Source organism: Crocodylus porosus, unplaced genomic scaffold, assembly GCF_001723895.1.
Source record: "Crocodylus porosus isolate Cpor-Errol unplaced genomic scaffold, CroPor_comp1, whole genome shotgun sequence".
NCBI lineage: Eukaryota > Metazoa > Chordata > Crocodylia > Crocodylidae > Crocodylus > Crocodylus porosus.
This window is the reverse complement of record NW_017728919.1, coordinates 625326-646003: the sequence shown is the minus strand read 5'-3', so window position 1 is coordinate 646003 and position 20678 is coordinate 625326. Positions and strand designations below refer to the sequence as shown.

The 20678-nt window shown below is 48.2% G+C and overlaps 1 protein-coding gene across 6 annotated transcripts in view; it reads left to right on the top strand.

Moving 5' to 3' along the window:
* The window catches only part of SBNO2 (strawberry notch homolog 2), a 99768-nt gene that overhangs the window by 62271 nt on the left and 16819 nt on the right, over positions 1-20678 (top strand). For 5 of the 6 annotated variants that reach the window (XM_019538263.1, XM_019538262.1, XM_019538264.1 and 2 more), the window contains 9 exons: positions 8840-8986; positions 15464-15556; positions 16012-16108; positions 16659-16819; positions 17256-17389; positions 17858-17948; positions 19304-19447; positions 19941-20058; positions 20473-20578. In XM_019538263.1, coding sequence (XP_019393808.1) covers positions 8840-8986; positions 15464-15556; positions 16012-16108; positions 16659-16819; positions 17256-17389; positions 17858-17948; positions 19304-19447; positions 19941-20058; positions 20473-20578 — 1091 coding nt within the window. Of the gene's footprint in view, positions 1-460; positions 1153-8839; positions 8987-15463; positions 15557-16011; positions 16109-16658; positions 16820-17255; positions 17390-17857; positions 17949-19303; positions 19448-19940; positions 20059-20472; positions 20579-20678 lie in introns of those variants that run through there. The other variant, XM_019538266.1, reaches the window with a different exon arrangement.

Below are 20678 nucleotides of genomic sequence, written 5' to 3'. Positions count from 1 at the left end.
GTGGAGCAGATAACGTTCATGCTGCAGGTTCCTCCCGAACACTGGGATATGGAGGTTCTGCTGCCTCTTTCACAGATTCACAGGTGTTTAGGGCTGGAAGGGACCTTGTGAGCTCATATGGAGCAGCTGCCTTCAATAATGGGGTAGCATCTCTAGTCCTTTTTGCCTCTTCTTCCTTCCCCCTGCTCCCACCAAGCAGTCCTGCTCATCCCACTATTCCTAGCAATGACAACGCTCCAAATGCCATGTCTGGAAAGGGAAGGAAGTCTTGGTGTACAGGCACATACATGAGTCTCCCTTCAAAGCCCACAATGAAGTAAGGAAACCCTCTTTTTCCAGAATGGATTTGGCCACAGAAACTGCAGAGGCAATGGCAGGGCTGGGGTGGGGAGGTGTCTCACAGTTGAGCTGCTTTTTTTTTCCTTTTAAAGAACTGTTTAAAACAGGTCTGAAAATCCTAGTTTTATTTCAGTCCAGCTCCCTGATTCACTGACCCCCTAAAATCACCCAAGCCAAGGAGAAAACAGACCAAAGAGGAAAGAAAAACAGAAGCATTTGTTTTGCCCATGGTAGCATTTTTCCTGAGACTTGGGGGAGAAGGGAAAGACAATCTCTGCCCTGGCTTATTGCATAGCTCAGTCCCCACACAGACTTTTTTTTTTTTTTCCGTATCCCAAGAAAAACGGAGCCATCGAGGAGCTCAGCTTTGTTTACAGTGTATCTGTGGTTGGATTACACCACATACAGTAATTCTCATTGCATTGCCAGTAATTTCACTGACTTACCAAGCAGGCATCATTTCCTGAAAATCAGCTCCCGTACTTAGAGGAAGTAAGAGCACTCTCCTTCATGACTAAACACTATATGCAAATTTCTACAGGCTTAGCACAGAAGCGTTGTATGGACTGGCTTTTTTCTTCTCCATTTTTGTTCCTTGCTTTGGCATGTGAATTTTTTTTTTTCCCCAATACCTTGATGAGATCTTTCTCTAGCCATTGCTGCTGCTGTCATGAATAAGGATTTTTCTCCATTGTGTACTGGAAAAGATTGCCTTCCTACCTGGCCTGAGTCCTACTCTTCCTGCAACGGCTTGAATGCAGTTTTAAAATGTCCCAAATGCAATTTTGGCTTAAGTTCCCTGCTCTCTACAAGGTAACATTTTTTTTTTCTCTTTTCTTCTGATAGCTTGTTTTCTGTTTGCCACAATAGGCAGCTTTAAGCTAGTGGTGTGGACACATACATGTACCTGTTGGTTTTAGTAGGATTTTAAAGCCACAACTTTTGATGTAGGAGAAGAAGAAAAGACTTCAGATTTTTTGTAGGGGCACTGGGTGTTGAAAGCATCAGATTCACACAGATTGTTCTTGTCAGTCAGCAAGTCAATTATTAACTGAGAAATTTTGGGGAAGGGAAGCAGCATGGAAGGTCAGCCTCTGTTTTTATAAGCATAAATACTGAATTATATTCCAAGTTGAGAGAATTTGAACAAAAGGGCAGAGAATCTCACTCGCTGATCGTAGCACTCGCTCCTTCGGGTTAGGAATTTATAGCCCAGTGTGTTAAAGAGCTTTGATTGTTAAGGGCTAGAAAACTTCCTTTTGCTGAGTTGTAACTTCACATACTGCTGTTAATTTTTTAACTCCTAATTCCATCTTATCTAAAATACACTTTGCTTAGTATGTGGCTCTTTTAGAAACACAATCTTTGCTGTTATTTTTTTAAAGCCCTTGTGTTCTTCTGCCTATGAGTATGTAGTGTGTGTATTTTAGTTTTTTAAGACAAGTCAACATGCTGTGCTAAATAGGAATTGATGATCACTGTAACAAAAGAAGACTGTATTTCCTCTCCCCATGGGTTGCGATTGCCAGTAAATAAACCATATGTATGTTAATGAGTTCATAGCCAAAACTATTTTTGTGCACTCTCCTTTATTTAGACTTCACCTGTTCTTCCATTTATTTTAACAAACTTTTTGCATTGACCAAAGCAGCACAGCTCTCTAAGGGGTGGGAGAAAGAGAAATAGCTGTGTTCCTTTCCCCCTTGTTCGGTCTGATCTCCTCTTCATTGAGAACAAATCAGTTCTTGCTTTTGCTAGTATTTCCATTTCGGGACAGTGTCAGAAACGAGCCTGAATATGGTGCGCTATTCCTGTTTTGCACAGCTGAACCAAGAATGAGAAGATCATCAAAACTTAGTTGACTGTCTGGTACTGATAAATCACTTTTTACAGCACCTTTTGATCTCAAAATCTCAAAGCTCCTTTCGAGCATTAGTAGAAGAGTGGGCTGAACCGACCATCCTCTGAGCTTTGATGTGAATATAGAGCAGGTTGGAGAGATCCCAGAGCCAGCAGCCATATAATTGCTCCCCATTGACTTGCTGTTCACCCTGTATAAAACTCTCTATTAAGTGGTCATCCCGCTATAAAGGAACTGCCCTTAGGCTGCCTGTTCTGTAATGTACTCCTATAAATGTCCATGTCCTGCTGTGACATGGAGATTTGTTAGTTTTCAGCTCTTATTTTCACTCGAGAAGAATAAAAGCCTTGTGTGTGTGTTTGTTTCTTCCAGCCAAGGTAATGGGAGAAATCCCTGCCCTGGGAGGGGGTGGTTATTGAGAATTTAGACTTGGCCAGATGTTCCCTATCCTTGCCCCGCATGAGCTGATGAGCTTAAAGCTGCGGTGTGGGTCAGGAAGCAGCAGCCCCACTTGCTTCCTCTTTCAGGCTTCTGGTGCACACCTCGCATCAGTGGTGCAAACCAGATTCTGGAAGTGGGCTCAGCAAAACTGGAAAAAAGCAGTCCATTCCAGAGACGTGCCCACGAGAGGAGTTATTCTGGAGTAGCCGTAGCACTTGGGATTGACAGCCTGACTTGTTTCAGAGAAACTCCCCTGTTAGAAGTCCTCAGAGCTTTGGCCTCTCCCTCTGAAGCACAGAGAGTAACCACCATCGCTGGAAACACTTCTGTGGCACTGACCATTAACCAGTCTTTACAGGACATTGCGGACATCCTCGAGTCCTGGGGACTTAAGTAACTGTTCTCTCTTGTAGCACCTTGTCACTAGTGATGCTATAACGGGGGTGGGCAAAATACAGCCCCCAGGCTAGATCCTGCCTGCCAAATGATTCTGTCTGGTCTCTCACTGCTGTCCGGCCCAGGCAGCGGGGACAACCTGGGCCATGGTGTGTATAGTCAGTCCTGCAGCCTGTGGGTGAAGAAGTGCTGTCTGGCGTGCAGTGCAGCGTGCCCTATCCCTGTGCACAACTCTCAGACATGCCGGGAGCTGTAGTCTGCGGGGTGGGGGTGGCACAGAGGCTAGACTTGGCTTCCTGGCAGCCCCTGTGATGGCAGTTCACCCTGCCCTGATGCTTCTGGCTGCTGCTGCCAGTGTCTCCGCTGCTGCTGGACTTGGCCCTGCTGCCTGGGCGCCCCAGCCCATCTGCCCCGTACCCATCATGGGGGGCGATGGGCAGGGTCTTCCTGGAGACTGGCCCAGGACTCCTGTGGGCAGGGTGTGCTTGGCTGGGCAGATGGCAGCGGGATGAGCAGCCGGGGCTGGGATCACAGGGTGATGACAGCATGGAGCCAGGGCGAGGGGCAGAAGCCTCAGCCTGCTCCCCATCCATCTAACTGAGTGCACCCTGCCTGCGGGGAAAGCTAAGGCCAGATCAGCACCCTCATCCCTCCCCACTCTCGACAGCTCACGAAAACTCAAGTGGCCAAATAATGTGCTATAAAGAGCTGGATAATTTCAAAAGCAAAAAGGTTTACCATGCAGCACCTTTGGGCACAGAGCAGAAGGCTGCAGAGCCCACGGCAGTTCCTTCCCAAAGCAAGCTCTTGTGTCAGAGGCCAGGAATTGGCTCCCCTTTCCAGTCCTGCGTGTGCTGTTAGCCCTTTGACTTCCCTGCCTTCCCCAGTTTCCTACGCCAGCCGCTTCTTTCCTTCTCTGCTCTCATCTTTCTTTTTTTTTTTCCCTGACTCCCTTCACCTTATCCCGGACTTAGCACCTCTTCACCTGGCCAGCACCAGTTTCACCCGCTGTCATCAGTGTGGGGTAACATGGACTGTTCCCCAGGTATAATTACTCTGCTGCAGAAGTGGGGGATGCTTTGCAGTCTTCACTCCCTGACTTCTCTTCTCTGCATTTCACAAGCTGTTCTTTTCTTTCCCTTTTTGTCTCTGGAAACTCAGAGAGCTTCCACCTGCTCTGCATGAGACCATGAAGCACTGAGCTAAGGCCAGTTGTGGAATGACCATGACTGTAGATGTGCAAAGCAAGCATACATGTCCCTGAGCATTTAAACAGATTAGTATAGTCTACCAGCCCGTATTGTATTGTAAGCTGCTTGGTGTAGAGATCTAGTGTCAGCAGCCTGAGTAATGTAATCAGGCAGAGGAGGACTTGAGCTGCTGGGAAAATCTTGACTGCCAGGTAGACGGGCAAAGGGACAGGCCAGGGGAGCTGAGAGGCAATCCTCAATGCTTGGATTTTTCCCCCTCACTCTGGGGTTAATTAACTTCCTATTTGCTGTCGCAGCCCGGCATGTCCAGCAAAGAGGCAAGGCCGTGATCAGTAGAGCGGGGCCTCCCTTAGCTGAACAGAGGGGGTTGCTGGCAGGAAGACCAAGTAAGCTCACTCTTCTGGGAGTGCACAGCCAGGAGGCAGTGCCTTCAGCAGATCCTGGGGGACTGCGCTTTGTCACTGCATCCCTCTGAAAGGGCCCTTCTCGCATTCTTCCCAGCCCCAGCTGTCCTCGGCCCTCACAGGCACTTCCTTCTGCCTCATGCCTGTTTGCGAAATTTTGCTGTTGAGCTTATCTCCTTTGAAGGTGAAAGCACACATGATGGTTCCTCAGTTCTGGCTAATGCTCTCATCTGATCGTGGCATTTGCTGCCACGTCCCACGAGACTTATGTAGATGATGACTGCTTCTCACAGTGCTCCCTGGATATGAGTAGGTGGGTGAGTTGGTCGTGTCCCTGCATTTCACAGGTGAGGAGGAGGAGGAATTGGACACCGCAGTGACTGGCCCCAGGCCAAACCGAGTCTAACATAAGAATCCAAGACTTCCCCATTCCCAGTCTTAGACTCGTTTCTCAAGACCAGAGTGTGGTTGTCCCCAGACTGGGGGAACCAGCAATGAGATCTTAGTTTGCAGTGAGCACTGTGATGGGCTCAGCTCTGAATGAAAGTATCCAAGAACCACTGTGTTAACCCAGGCTGTTCTCGTAGCCACCTCCTAGCAGCCCCTGCCACTTTGGCTTAGCTTTGTTCCACCTGAAGCGAGGCATCACCCGTGCACACTCCTCTCCTGAGAACAAAGGCACTTATCTGCCTCTGCAGCTTTCAGTCAATCCCTTTCATCTCCTAGATTCAGCACACAGCAGGGCGGGGGGGATTATAATGTTGATCTTTGCCTCCCATTCTGAATTGTGACTATGAGCTCCTCTTTTTCATCCCTTTGCCTCAGCTGAGCTTTGGGAGATGAAAAGGAGCAGGCATTTGCTTTTCTGGCAGTCAGACTCTGCGATTTGCATGACTCAAGTGACCCAACCTGAACTAGACTTTTTTGGCTGGACATTCAGGATCGTTTTAAGAACCTGAATTGTTGCTGAGAGCAGCAACCTGCTGCCTCATCAGCAAGTGACTTGAGGGAAGGGCATGTTTGTCATTTCCCCAACCATATAGTTGGCCCACCAAAAGATACAGTACCAAAAAAATTCTGTGCTCATATGTTCCCTGGACCATCTGGCTACTACACAGTCCCACTCTGCAGACAGAGTGAAGCCAATGCAGCCACCGTGAATTGTGAGCAGGATGGTTCTAGGAGGAAAAAAATCTGTCCCTTGACTTGCGCTGCCAGTCTACTTCTGTAGCTGACCAGGTAGAGGAGCAGTTTCTCCCACTGAACAGCTGCACTGGGTGTTTGTCCTCTCTGCAGACTGAATTCCAGGTGTTTCCAAGGATGCAGCTTTCATGCAGGAGACTGGCTTGTGTCAGCCACTCAAAGGAGTAGGAGTAGCCAGCCATTAGACTGCAGTGGCATTTGTTCTTGCAAGCGAGAGTTGAGAAAAGAGGCAGGGAGCGAGATGGTGAGATGACCTCCGGGGCCTGTTTCAGCAACACGGTAGGTTGTGATGATCAGTAGGTATCATTGAACCTTCCACAGAATTCAGTCAATGCAAAGATGACAGCTCTTAGGGGTTAATTAAAAAAACCTCTGAAACCCTCTTATTGGATGAATAGCTCTGGCTTCAATAGAACATCTGTTTTTGCAGGTCTCAGGTCCAGCTGTATTGCGGAGAGACCCAGGCTTTCTCCTACTGCACATCCTTGACCCTGGCATTTTGCTCTTTCGCTGGCCTGGGGCTGGCAGTGGCAATGTCTTTCACTGCTCAGTTAATTCCCTTCATTTTGGTGGCAGAGCTGAGTTGTGCTGAATGGCCCTGCTCTCAGTCCACAGATAAAGGTCCGTTCTGTGTAGTGATGGGGCAGCTCTTTGTTTAGTCTGCAGAAGAGAAGACTGAGAGGGATTTGATAACGGTCTGCAAATACCTGAAGGGTGGTTACAGGGAGGATGGAGAAGGGCCTTTCTCTGTGGGGACAGAACTAGGACTAGGAGCAATGGCCTCAAGTCACAACGGAGGAAGCATAGGTTGGAGATTAGGAAGAACTTTTTGACACCAAGGGTGGTCGAGCGTTGGAGCAGGCTGCCCGGAGCAGTGGATTCTCCATCGCTGGAAGTTTTCAAGAGAAGGTTGGACAGATACTTGACTGGGGTGGTTTAGTCAGAGATGATCTTGCCCTGAGCAGGGGACTGGGTGGATATGAACTTGTGAGGTCCCTTCCAGCCCTGCTTTCCTGTGATCCAGTCTAGGAGGAGCTTGCATCTAGGGGTTCACTCAAATGTCTTCCTCCTAGTCTTGAGTGTGAGGCAGGAGCCCTGTTTACTTAGGTTGCTTAATCCCCATGTGATAAACCTTGCGATGATTTTAGATCAAGAGCTAAAACAGCAGGCAGGCTTCTGAGCCTCTGACACGGCCAGCAAGGTGGAGAATGGAGCTGTGCACTAACCCAAGCCCTGCATGCTAATGTGAGGGCTGTGGTCCAGCCTGGGAGCTCCAGTGGAGTGGCCACCCCCAGTTGCTCAGGTCAGGAGGGTCCCCAGTCAGTGCTTTGCTAATCGGCAGCTCACTCACCGTTCCCACCGCCTCTCTTCTGGCGCCGAGCTCCGTGTGTCAGTCCTCTCTCAGAGCTGCTGGCTACTGCATGTAGGGCTTCAGTGAAGCTACTGTTGTTCGAGGTGCCAAATCAGACCTCATCTGGGCGCAGGCTGCTTGGGGTCTGTCCTGATGGTTTTATACACTGCAAATGTCTTGTTTTGTACAGCAGGTGGGAGGGGGCCCAGCCTCAGTTGTTGGCCAGAAGCCCTCAGAAATAACCCATAGAAACCCAGCTGTTCCTGATGGTGTGTTGGGGCTAAATGCCTTTTCAGCTCCTTTGGCCGCCTTCCTGATCTGTAGCAGAAACTTGGCCTCTGCCTGGAAATGAGCAGTAAAGCCACCTCCTATCAGAGGCTGTGACTGGCCGGTAGTTGCAATGGAGCACTCTTGCAAACATGTGGTTATCGGGGCTGCCATTTACAGCACAGCTCCCAAATGTAGCTCCTCTCTCCAGAACCAGCAAGTTGTTCACATTGGCAGAATCCCAGTGAGGATCTGCTGGTTCATGCCCCGATCCCTGCAGATCATGCGTCCTCTTCCACCCAAGCACCTAAAATCAGTTGTGCAATAGTAAATGAAAGGCCAGCTGTCCTCTCTATGTAAAAATAAGGCGTATTAGTAAAAGCAGCAGACTGAAATCTCTGGGCTGGTAGACCCAGGGCAGGGTGGGCTCTGGGTGAACTTTTCAGAGAGCTCTCTGATGCTTGCATTTTGCGCTGTGGGTTTTCATTCTTATTTAAAGATGGGGCTGGAGGGGAGCATAAAAGAAGCAAAGGATCATGAGTGGCATTCTGGTTCTTAGGAAATGGGTACCCAGACGTCCAAAACCACTATTGACACTGGACTGGCACAAAACTGAAGGGCGGGCTGCAGGCTTCTTCCTCAGACACTCGGGGAAGGATTATTGGAAGGCTCTCTCTTGTCTGGGATGAGACATGTTGGTAGAGGAAAGAGCAACTTTCCAGCTAAGACACCTGGACTCAGGAGACCCGTATTAAAGTCTCCTAGCTCTAGCCCTGACTCCCATCCTCAGTCTGTACAGACAGTTGTTTGGGGCAGGCACAGTCCTTTGCATTGTGTTTGTACAGCACCTGGCAAGAGTCTTTATCTTGGCTGTGTCCATTGTTATATAAATACAAATGGCTGGGAGGCGTCATGGGGATTATTAGTACCGTCTGTGCATTGTGGTCAGATAGAGCATTGGAGTCTTTCGGCTGCCGTTGCAGCACTCACTGATTGTTGACTGAAACGTGGCATATGGGAAACACGTCACCCTGTTGTCTGAGCCTGCCTCTGGCCTGCACCCGCAGGGCTGGAAACTAAAACTGCGTTTAAAGAGTGTTAATTTGGCCCTTGCCTATTGCACTGGCCTAGGCATGTCTGCCTAGTTGGTGCTTACTCCCCTTGGGTCACGAAGCTGTGTTAGAAGCTTTAGGGTAAGTCGCTGAGTAACAGTTGACTTGCTTAACTGTAAATGTCTGAGCATCCTGGAGCCGGGTGCAGAAGAGCTGTGCATTGAATAGGAGGAAATAAAAGGTTTCCCTTTGTGAAAAGGCCTGGAGGCTGCTTCCTACCCTGTCCTGTAACTAAGGTGTCTCCTTCATTTCAGGACACTTACATCGATGACTCCATCTTCTCCTCCCCCGCGGACTCCCTCTCCAGCATCGCTGATTCTAAGGATTTCCTGCCTGCTGACAGCCTGAACCAAGTGCCAACGCTATGGGATGTTAACACAACGCCACAGAACCAAATAGAGGTAAGTGGCAATGCCCCATGGCTTCCTCCTCACTCAGCCATGACAAAATCTTTCAGTCCTTAGCAAAGACCTGCCAAGGGGATGAGGAAGTCAGCCCTGGTACCTGTCAATGGTGATGCCACCCTTTCATCAGACCCAGAGGGAGTGCTGCTTCCAGTAAGATTGACTCAGCTTGGGTGGGGCAAGGTTTTACATATCTCAGCTTATGACCCACTGTATTGTATTTTCAAAGAGCTTTTCCTCAAAATAGCATTGCTGCAGGCCATTGAAGGAGCAGAGCATCAAGATGTGCTAGTAATGCAACCTTGCAAAGTGTTGCATGAGTGATAGCTAATCCTCCCCGGGGCACGGTGAGGTGGTTTCATAGTTTCATGGTGCTTGGGGTCAGAAGGGACCTAAACAGATCATCAGGTCTGACCCCCTTCCCTTGGCAGGAACGAGTGCTGGGGTCATAACACCCCAGCCAAAGGTGTCCAAGGTAGGGACACTCATCATCACAGTGAAGGTGCACACCCAAAACAGGCAGCATTTAGGTGTCCATGCAGTGGCTGACTGCAGCACACTGTTGGGCTGTGTTCCCTAGAAGCCTGCTAGCTCCATGGTTGAGCCATGCTGCTAGCTGCATCCATCGCATGTTTGTTTTCCATTGCAAATATTTCTTTTTTATAACAGCAGCCAAATCCAAACCCTTGGCAGGTTTGGAGCAGCTCCCATGTGCTCCCTGTGTTTGTCATGTAGATACACGCTAACATACTTGTGTTCAGCCCTGCACCTCCTCTCCCCCCACATTTGCTTAATGCTACTCCTTTATCATAGGACTATGGTAAGAGCAGCCATGGCCAGCGAGTTTTCCAGAGTATAGAGTTGTGCCAAAACCCTAGGGTTGTTTTCAGCGGGGTGCCCCCTCCCACCATACGCTCATCCTTTGTTTCCTGGCTGGCTGTTGTCCTTGGATCACTGACAGGGATTACTGTGGAAAGCTTTAATCAGTCCTGTCTGGAAAGCAACATATAGAGCCTCTGGATGGCAATCTCACATAAAGGTTGGGTGGGGTTGTTGGTTGTAGCTGTGTTGGGCTAAGGACGTAGGCAGGCAAGCTTCTTTGGGTAGATGTGATATCTTGTATTAGACCAACTAAATAGTGGGGAAAAAAGTTCTTTGAAAGCTTTTGGGCCCAAACGCCCTTCTTCAGGCATTGGAGGACTGCTTCTCCCTGGAGAACACATAGCAACAGCAGAGTCTCCCTATGCCTGAAGAAAGGGTTTGTGCCTGAAAGCTTGCAAAGAATGTTTTTTCCAACTATTTAGTTAGTCTAATAAAAAATACCACATCTAACCAAAGAACCTTACATGCCTATGAAGGTTGGGTGGCATTTTCAGATGCTGTGCTTTGTTTTGGCTCCCTTAGGAGGTTCTTTGTGAGAGCGGTTCTCCGTTAGTCACCGATAGCTTCACATCTGTAAATAGTCTTGGTGGGAAGATGGGTGTTTGTTGCAGCTCAGCAGTAAGAGGATCTAGTAGTGATCTCTGACTGTTGCTTTGTAACTTCACATTGAGCCAGCGTGGGACTTGAATTGGGCTCTTTGCTCTGCCACACGCTTTTTGGAACACCTCAGGCACATCACTCAGACCCAGTCCCTCAAAGGTATTCAGGCACCTGGGCATTGCTCCAGATCAGTGAGTCTCAGGTGTATAACACCTGAGTCTCTTTTGCTCTCTGTATCCTACCTGTGGAATGAGGAATAACTGCATTGTCCTGCCTCTCAGCATGGTTGTAAGCCACTAGGATACTGTGGTTATGAGGCCATTTAAGTACAGCGGTTGATAACTTGGAGTTTGAATTTGGAACTCAAGATATCTGAGGGGAAGGAAAAGGCACAAAGTGTTTGGACTGCAGAAATACAAGGGTCACAGCCTCTAGTCTGGGTGCCTTGGAAAACTGGGGCACAACTTCATGCCATGAAAGCAGTGGAGCTGCTAATGCCTTATTACATCCGTTCTTTCTTTACAGTGATTTAGGTTTCTGTGTAAAAATGAATCTTGCCTCCAAGTTAAATCCTCTTCTAAATCCAGCAGCCAAAAAGGGAGAGAGAACTGTGTAACGCAGCACGGGATACCAGTTCACGTTAGCAGTATAATAAAACAAGAGCTTCTGCTAGCCTTAGCATTGCATGGTGTTGTTTGTCACCTCGCCCACTGCCCTTCCCTTCTTGCAAACTGATTGGGTTCAAACCAGGCCAGCTCCATCCATGAAATTCCATTTATAAATGACTTCCTTCTGGGAACAAGAAATGTTTATTTTGAACATAGTCTCTGCATTGCACTCTGTGAATTCAAGTTTTTGTTATCAGCATTTCCTGATGAGGCAGATGAATTTAACGCCTGCAACCTTGAAATTTCAGTTTCATTTTTTCCATGGGCAGCTGTGATATTGCACTGGCTCACCTTAGAGTGTACTGAGTGATACAGTTTTATTACCTACTTTTTCACGCCATGGTTTTCTCTATATTCACAAAAGCAAAGATCACCAAAGCAGTCTGTTGGGAGGCTTTGAGACCGGGTAGGAGCAAAAGATTGTCTTAACGTGCAGGACGTCTTAACACAGGGTGGGGACTCTGCTTATATGTTGCTGCAAGGTATCAGCAGTGTGAGTGAGATCTGTCTAGATCATCTTCTCCCAGCAGTGCTAATATTCCATTACTTTTGGACAGTCACAACATTGCTTTGGTGCTGCGGTGGTAAAATGAGCTATTAGGTGGGTGATATCAGGAATAACTCAGCCTGACGTCATCCTAATCCGTTTTGTTACAGGAATGTCACTGTTTTTTGTATGGTTAGACAGCTGTTTCCATGGAAATTAACATGTGCCAAGAAACATTATTATACAAGAACACTTGAAGATGTCGTAGTCTGTAACCTCAGAGCCGTCAGCACCGTTTATCCAATAGCTCTTCAGCAGTGACGCGTAAACTTGGGAAATCTTTCTGTAATAACTAATGCATCCTGTGATGAGCACCCCTGCTGAGAGCAATTGTCTCACAGCTCCTTCTGGTCCCCTCTCTTATCTCTGACAGCGGCTGGTACTAGGTGCTGCAGAGGAAGAGGCAGGAAAAGCTGTGACAGACAGTTCTGAAATTCTCATCTCATGGAGAAACTTTTTAAATGATCAATGTGCATTTAGCTTAGGGCATAAGTTTTTGACCTTTCTTGCACTAGTCACACAAGGCGAGGTCTCCTTAAGTTTATTCCTCTTTAAAATCATACTGAGCTCTCTGCCATAATTCATAGTTTTCATAGACATAAGAGCTGGAAGGGACCTCGTGAGATCATCGGGTCCAGCACCCTGCCCACGAGGCAGGAAGTTAGCTGTGGTCAGATCACCCCAGCAAGATAAGCATCCAAGCATTTGGTTTTGGTAGCAGGGGCCAGCAAGTTCCACTATAGATTATATGAAAAAAGATTTCCTTATTTCAATTTTATACTTGCTATCCTTCCATCGTTACTGCTGTTAGGGGCATGGCTTTGCTTTGTGTAGGTAGGAGAAAACTTAGGAAAAATTTCACAATTTGTTTCCATGCTTTTAGGCATTTCAGCTTCACAAACAGGCTCCTATTCCCTAAACCAGACTTACATCCTCTGGAGAAAAGTGCGTGACAAAACCCTTGGAGAGGGAATAGCCAGAACCCTGATGTGCTTATTTGCCCCTCCTATCTGTGTAAAAACTCGAAGAGGGGGAAGATGTTTATAGCATGCAAGTTCCTTGTTGTCATTTCAGGAACAGGGACAACAGGAAAGAAAACCATCCAGCAATCATTTAGGTATTCAGCTGACAAAACAGGGCTTGCATAATTTGAAATACCATTGCGAAATATCCATTAAAAATACTTATTGCAGCTTAGTCTGTTTTCTTGTGGCCATCTCCAAAGAACCCCAGCGCGTCTGAAATGAAAGAAGTCGGGAGCAAATACTTTGCAAGCCTGCAGCCGGACATTTCTGGACCTATCAATGAATTCTATTAACATAAATCATTTCAGACACTTACCTTTTTTTTTTTTTTTTTTTTTAAGTTGAACCCCCGCTTCCCAGAAAGCTTTGAATGATTTTTATATAGGAAGTGCCAGCTTGTCATCTTAGTTGGACATTTTCCTGTTTCCATGTGGTGTTAGTGGGGTGGGCACAAAAAAAAAGAAGAAAAGAAACGAAGGCAAAGAGGGGCAAAATGCAAGTAAAATAAAGGTTTGATCTTGCAGTATATTGCCTGCGCTTGGTTCTCCTTTCCTTCCTGTGAAGTTCCCATGTTTGGAGTGTGTCCGAGGCAATAAGGTAATATGTCACGTGTAATGCAAGCTAAAGAGAGGAGTGAATTAGCTATCAGACAGGAATAGAGAAGGGAAGGAAGTGTTTGAATTCGAGTTGGAGTTTATCATCCAGTCTAGCTCCTGGCCACAGCAGGGTTATTCGCAAGGATCTGTTTTCTCATGCGTTGCCCAGATACTTTTTCTTGAGTCCCTGCAAGACACAGAGTTAAAGGGCCAGGGGTGTGAGAGGTGCATGCAAGAGCCTCCTCAACAGCCATGCTAGTACATCACAGCTGTGAATCAAAGAACAACCTGGATTCTCTTTTCAGTGAAGGATACTCTTTCCTCAAGCTCAGTCTCATGTGCCCTTCAAGAGCTGGGCCTGAATAAAAACACTTGTATTGAATACAAATGCTTGTATTGAGTTCAGATTTGAGGTGGAGACATTTCACCTGCTCTCCAGATCTGCTGGCACTGAAAATAAGTCTTCTGTCCAGCTTCCTTCTCGTAATTCTGACTCAGGCTTCCAGTAATTGGGGATGGCTGAAAAAAAAAAAAAAAGGAAATAATAGCCATGTGGTTGTGTCTGTCGCCTTCCCATCTTTCACTTCTGTCTTTGGAGCAGGCCTCTCTCTGTAGGCCTGGCAGCCTTCTCAAATGTTCAATTGAAGTAACGCCGCTCGTGCAATCGTTGATTACTTTTGGGCTCGGGGCTTTGCTAGCTTGACCTTAGTCTCTCTGTAGGAAATTCCAGCGTACTGTTGATTGCATGGAGCCAGACCAAGGATCTCATCAACTGCGTCTCCCAGCAGGAGCATCTCAGGAACCCTCTTAACTGGTTGTGGTGTCGTGGCTGGATACATGCTGTAATGATAATTAGCTCTGACACGGCACTTCTCATCCAGAGATATCCAGCCCACCCCTACAATCCTGTTGGACCAGGCTCCCAGTAGCAGTGGCTGACAGGAGTCTGTGTGCCTCTTACTGCCTAGTTAGGGCCCCTGTAGTAGTTTGCCTGAACCTGAATATTGCTTACCTGCATTCAGTCCCAGGCAGTCACTGCCTGTTGTGCTAAGCGATGGACTCCTGCGCCCAGCGCAGCCCAGAGGGCTTCTCTTTCAGCGTCACTGCATGGTCCATCCTTTTATTGCCATTGTGAAAAGGGTGCTTTTCAAAATGGCGTGTTGAGTTTCGTTAGGTTGAACCAGTTGCCTTCAAGGCAATCTTTTGCAGGGCTGTGAAATATGTGTTCTTTCATTAACATTCAGTCCCTTCCTGTGATGATTTTGCTGGGGTCTCCTCCTGTGGCCTCAAACCTGTGCTCTTTCTTTTCCGCTGAATGACTTGCTGCAGAATTCCTGGTCGAGTCCCCCAGCACAGTGTGAAACTGCTGATCCCACTGTACCAGTAACACTAGGGAAGCCTCCAGCATCCCATTGAAGTCCTAAACTTGTCTGTGGGGCTGGGCACCAGTTTTCTGCAGAGCTGCTTTGGGGAGAGATGAGGAAACAGCACTCAGATCATGAAGGCCAGCTAGTCTTAATTGTTCCCAGTGCAGTGAAAACCCATTGTGCCCCCGATCGCTTTGGTCAGGTGTTGAAAGGGACTATTGACTTAACAGAGTTAGAAGCGCCCTGAGAGTGGCAGGATGTATGCAAGCAATTCATTGCCATTACTGAAAATCAGGCAGATAAATGCTGTGCGTCTAGGGGGAGGCAATGAGTGCAGTGTTCTTGGCTTGCAAGCCAAAGCGCAGAGGTTTGGTTTTAACTCGAGTGCTGTTATCATGCCTCTGCTGGAGAGTGAAGTCCCAGTGAGCAGGCATGTCCACACCCAGGAAGGAAGTGCACGTGCAGGTGTACACTGTAGTAGTACAAACAGTCCCATGTCCCGTTGGTAGGTAGGTGTTCATCTGAGCTCACTTTCCAATGGGTTCTTGTCAAACAGCTCCACAATTGCCTGCAGGGCATTTGAAGGATCTTAGGCCCCGGGCCTTGTCACTCTAGCACCTTTGCAAACACTGAAGTCCCCCTGTCAGGCAGGTGTATCAGCCCTAAGCACAGGGCAGAAGTGAATCCTCAGAGATGTCACAGTTTTGTGCTTGTCTCCGATCTGTCCTGCTGGGGTTTGGATGGCAGAGAAGCCAGGCTGCATTCTCACCTGTGTGTGTTCTGTTCCAGCTGTACTCTCCCGGCAGACCGTTTGTGGGCTTAGACAGCTTGAATGACCAAGTTCCTGCTGTCCCGAACACCCCGCTCCTTGTAAGCTATCAGGTGAGAATGAGCATCTGCTGCTGCAGGTTTGGGTACAAGGCTTTTACTGTAACGTTAGAACCTGAAACAGGAAATCTGGGATCTGGGGATTGGTGAATGAGTAGCACTGAGAGGCCATTTTGGCTAAAACAAATCGGATCTCGCTCCCTAGCGTGGATGGTGCTGTGCTGTGTTTGAGCCTGTGTAGCAGAGGTCAGCATACAGGTGGGCCCTGCTCACATTGGCCAGCTGAAGACTTGTTCAGAACAATATAGTCTGGCCTGGCCTGTGAAGGTGGCTTCCAGCAAACTGTTGGACTCTGACGGGCTCCACTGCTTATTGCTCTGCTGCATTCTGTAAGGAGAGGAGGGGAAGGTTGAGGTGTATGCCCCAGTGCTGGATGATTTAAATGCGAGGGTCTTTGACTTGTACTCAGTGCTGCTCGTGTATTTGATTCACGTTATGTTTACCTTCAGTCGCAGACTCAAGCAGAGGAGGATGATGAAGGGGAAGAGGAAGAAGCAGAGGAGCTGGGGCACACGGAAACCTACGCAGATTACATCCCTTCAAAGTGTGAGTCCCAGCACTGCCTTGTCCTGTGCCATGCTCTCTCTAGGTGTGGGGATCTGGGGTTGGTGCTGCCACTTCTGTGTCCAGCAGGCAGGGTAGCAGGGTTTGCATTGCTACCTCTCCTATGCACGTCTTTGGATGTGGGGTTCGCAGGCCTGTTCAGATGCTGCTCTGCTTTCTGTTCCCTGTTTTAGCGGCAGGCAGGGCTTGGCTGATCCAGGGGGTGACTCAGCAGCCCAGGCCTTCTCCAGAGGGAAAGGCAGCATCATGTTGGGTTTTCCCAAAAACTCCTAAAGTAGAAGCAGTGATTAGAAGCATAGTCCTGCCCTTTCAGTTCCCAATTCTTCTGCTGCTCGCTCTCTCACTGTGGCCTTGGGCCAGTCACTCAGCCACCCTCAGCCTTCCCAGTAAAAACACAAGGATGATAGCAAGCCTGCTATGGTTCCGGGAGGCTTCAAGCTTTCAGTGAAGTGCCTTGAGGTCTGCAGGTGAAATGTTGTGGCCAAGCACAGCAGGTTTGTTTGGTGACAGTTTTTCGTGTCCTTCCTCCTAGCCAAGCTCGGGAAACACCATCCCGACCGGGTGGTGGAGACAAGCACGCTGTCCAGCGTCCCCCCGCCTGATATCACCTATGCCCTTTCCCTTCCGAGCTCAGTTGCCGAAGATGGGTCCCTCTCTGCACTACAGCTGGAGGCGATTGTGTATGCTTGCCAGGTAGGCCGGCTTCCCCTTACACATGCAGGAATTACATGTAACCAGAGCTTTCATGAGCATGATGGTCATAAGCAGAAAATACAGCAGCCTGGGAGCATTGGAGCCCAGTGCAGGTTTTAGATGCTGTTAAGTGAGTGTTGTATAACACTGGGTGCCAGGAAAAGCAGAACTGATGGAGCTTGAGTTCAAAGAGACTGAATTCTCAGCTCATGGGACCTGGTGAGGCTGAGGCTTTCTGACTTGGCCCCTGTATCCTATCTGACTCATGCCCAGTCGCTCAGCTCTGTGCGCATCCCTTTACCTGTGTGGAGCCCCCTGCTACCAGCAAGCTGGGGTTGGTCTCTGGTGGCAGACTGGGGTGCTCTGACACACATGTGAGAGATGGCAGCAAAGGGCAGGTCTGTGGTAACTCCCAACTCTGGTTTGGACTTTGCAGCAACATGAAGTTTTATTACCCAATGGGCAGCGAGCTGGATTTCTCATCGGGGATGGGGCTGGAGTTGGAAAGGGCAGAACAGTTGCCGGGATCATCTTCGAAAATTATCTGAAGGGGAGGAAGAAGTCCCTGTGGTAAGCATCCTCTGAGAGCTAGCATGTCAGGAATTCCCAAAGGCAGATGCGGGCTCTGGAGCCAACTCATTCCATGGCCTTGGGTGAATCATTTCTATCTCTTGGGACGCATTTGCCTGTCACCTGCAGGGGTGATGGGAGGATGAATTACTGTTAATACAGCACTTTGCAGTGGCAGATCATATATGTGCAGAGGGGAGTCTCAGCTGCTTCCATCAAAGCCAGTGGGAGCTACCCATAGAATTCACAGGCTGAGTGGATGGGTGTTTATTGCAGAAACATTGCACAACGCTCCAGGCAAGTTCTGCTTAGGGCTTGAGGCCATTGTCAGATCTTGCACAGGGGTGTAGGGAGCCTGAGAAGTGTCTGGTTTTGCTCCACCTGCAGCATCTAGTCACTGCACTTCATTGAATCTGCCCCAACGTGCTGTCTCCTTCAATAGATAACCAGATCCATGCTTTCCTGTAGGTTCAGTGTCTCCAACGATCTCAAGTATGATGCGGAGAGAGACCTGAAGGACATTAATGCCCCCAACATTCCGGTGCATGCTTTAAACAAGGTAAGGAGGGGAATCCAAGGCTGCTGTCCAGGTGCAGTTGATAGGCAGCATCTTTCCCAGCAGGTTATGCAGTGCCTTTTGGCATGTTCAGGGGAGAGAGGAGCAGTTGGGAGCCTGGGGGTGGTTATCCTCATTGCAGAATGTTCTTTCTGGTCTGGGCTCTGTTACTGGAGTTGCACAGACTTGTTTCCCAGTTGCAGTACACATCTGTAGCAACTGCAGGTCCTTTGATTTCTGCAAAAGTAAAAGACGTCTCTGGGCAGGGTCACACAGCATGCTAGTTTTTCCTAGAGCGTGTGTGCAAGTGTTGTACATACTACAGCAGCAAGACCTCTGCTCATTCAGAGACACGGTGTGAAGTGGCCTGAATGTGCATGTTCCTCAGGGTCCCTTTTTCTGTTCCTGTTAGTAACAGGACCTGAGGGGTGAGATATATCTATGAACTCCTGATGCTGGGCCTGGCAAAAACCCAACACAGTGGGTTCTGAACATGTATCCCCTTTAAGGTCACTTGAGTGAGTCTGTGCCTGCCTGACTTCCTCACTTGCAGTGCTAAGTAGATGTTAGCACTGCATTGCAGTTCCTTCCAGAGGAATCTTCCTGTACTCAGTAGCAGTTGTTTAAAGTTTTTCTTGCCTTGTGCGTGTCTAGCTCCTGCCTAGCTCACCAAAACGCCTACCATTTCACTTGCGTGCTGTTGAGCATCCACAATTTCCACCAAAGTCTGTGGGAACTGCATGTGTTCAGCATCTCTGAAATCAGGCCTTCGGTGGACTGAAACAGCTGTTTGCCCTTAAAACCAAGAGGGCTTTGAATGGCATCTTCTGCAACTCATTGTATGCTTTGTTTTTCCTTTGTACAATGAAGTCAGGTACAGTTGAACCATAACGGTATTGTACAATAAACAGGAAGCCATCTTCTGCAAGGAGGTAAACAACCAGTGGGGAGAGGCTTTTAATTATAACATGCAAAGCTGTTGCTTAAAAAAAGAAATAAGTGACTCCAGCCAGCCAAGAACTTGCCTCCAAGTCAGGATTCTGTGTTCATTAAATAGATCCAGATGTGCCAGCATGCTGACAGTGAGAGACATTCATCTAAGTGCTAAAGGTCTCTGTCATCATGAAACCTCTGTGCCAAATACAAGCTTTAAAGAAGTTAGTGAGCCTTCATGTCTCTTCTCCCCATACTGGTTGCACGATATGAGTATAACAGCTCCTTAAATGCAACACAGCGTGTTGCATACGCCCTGTATCTGCTGTCTTCCAAGCTGTTTTGGTTTCAGGCAGGCGATGAAGTGAAATGTGCTATACATAAGCATTTTGAGTGCCTGGTCTTTTCTTACTCTTTCCCTATAGATTAAATACGGTGACACAGCTACCTCAGAGGGAGTCCTATTTGCCACTTACCCTGCTTTGATTGGTGAAAGCCAAGCGGGCGGACAGCACAGAACACGATTAAAGCAGATTATGGACTGGTGCGGGGAGAACTTTGACGGAGTTGTATCCTAGAAAGATAACCAATATCTGTCTCCAGGGAGCTGAGCTCAGTAAAGCCACTAGTATCAGCTGTCCCAGATGAGAGTGAGCTCATTCTGGTCATGAAATGGGATTTTGAAAATGCCCCATGTGACTTTTTTGGGCAAATGGCTGGAATTTGTGCTACCGGGTCCCTTCAATCCCATTTGAAAATCTTCCCATTAGAGCATCTGTGGGAATAGAGGCTGGGTGGATATGTGACTAATATTTTCAGCATTCTTCCCCTCTGCGTGACAGTGGGACGTAATTCAATAGGGAACAACAGAGGAAGGGTGAAGAATTGCTGCAGCCTTTGAGGAGCAGGGGGCCCAGGGAGCCTGGAGTGAGAGATTCTGGGTGGGTGGGATTCAGTTTGAAGGGGATTCAGCTATGCTGGAGGGAGTTGGCTTGGGATTTCCTTCACTTCCCTCAATGAAGACCATGCATCTCGTTCTCCTTAACTGACATTCCCCCGTAGATCGTATTTGATGAATGCCACAAAGCCAAAAATGCTAGTTCCACTAAAATTGGCAAAGCGGTGTTGGACCTTCAAAACAAACTGCCTCTGTCCAGGGTCGTCTATGCCAGTGCCACAGGTAAGAGTCTGTGCTGGGGGATTCCGTAGTCCCAGTCAGCTAATAAGGTGTCGGCTGAAAAAATACAGTTGCATGTGACCATCCTTTTATACAGGGGACTTGCAAGTCAGGATTTGTGGCTTTCTTCCTAGCTGGGCAACTTGTCTTGTGACCTTTGGGCAAGTCTTCTTAACCCCTTGCCTGCTGGCTGGTCAGTCTGTATAGCGCTGCTTCCCTGACCAGCGTACAGTGGAGGCAGGGTTTTGCAAAGTTCTCTGAAAGGCCCCACAGAAGCAAGAAAAGTAACTCCTTGTTGGAAAATGCAGTCAGAATTTATTGTGAGCTTTCAAAAGGGCTGCCTCACGCGAGGCCTGCCTAGGGCAAAGCTATTTGCAGCTGCTGTGGTTTTGTTAACAGTGCGTTCCTTGCAAACAGGTGCCTCCGAGCCAAAAAACATGATATACATGAGCCGCCTGGGGATCTGGGGAGAGGGCACCCCCTTCCGTTCGTTTGATGAGTTCCTGCATGCAATTGAAAAGAGGTAGGTCCTGGGAGTCCTGTCTGGCTTCTCTTTTACCAGTCCTGGCTTTAGTTTGGGTCAGGGAGAAACCCATTGCTTGGCGGCACTGCTCTTTGCCACT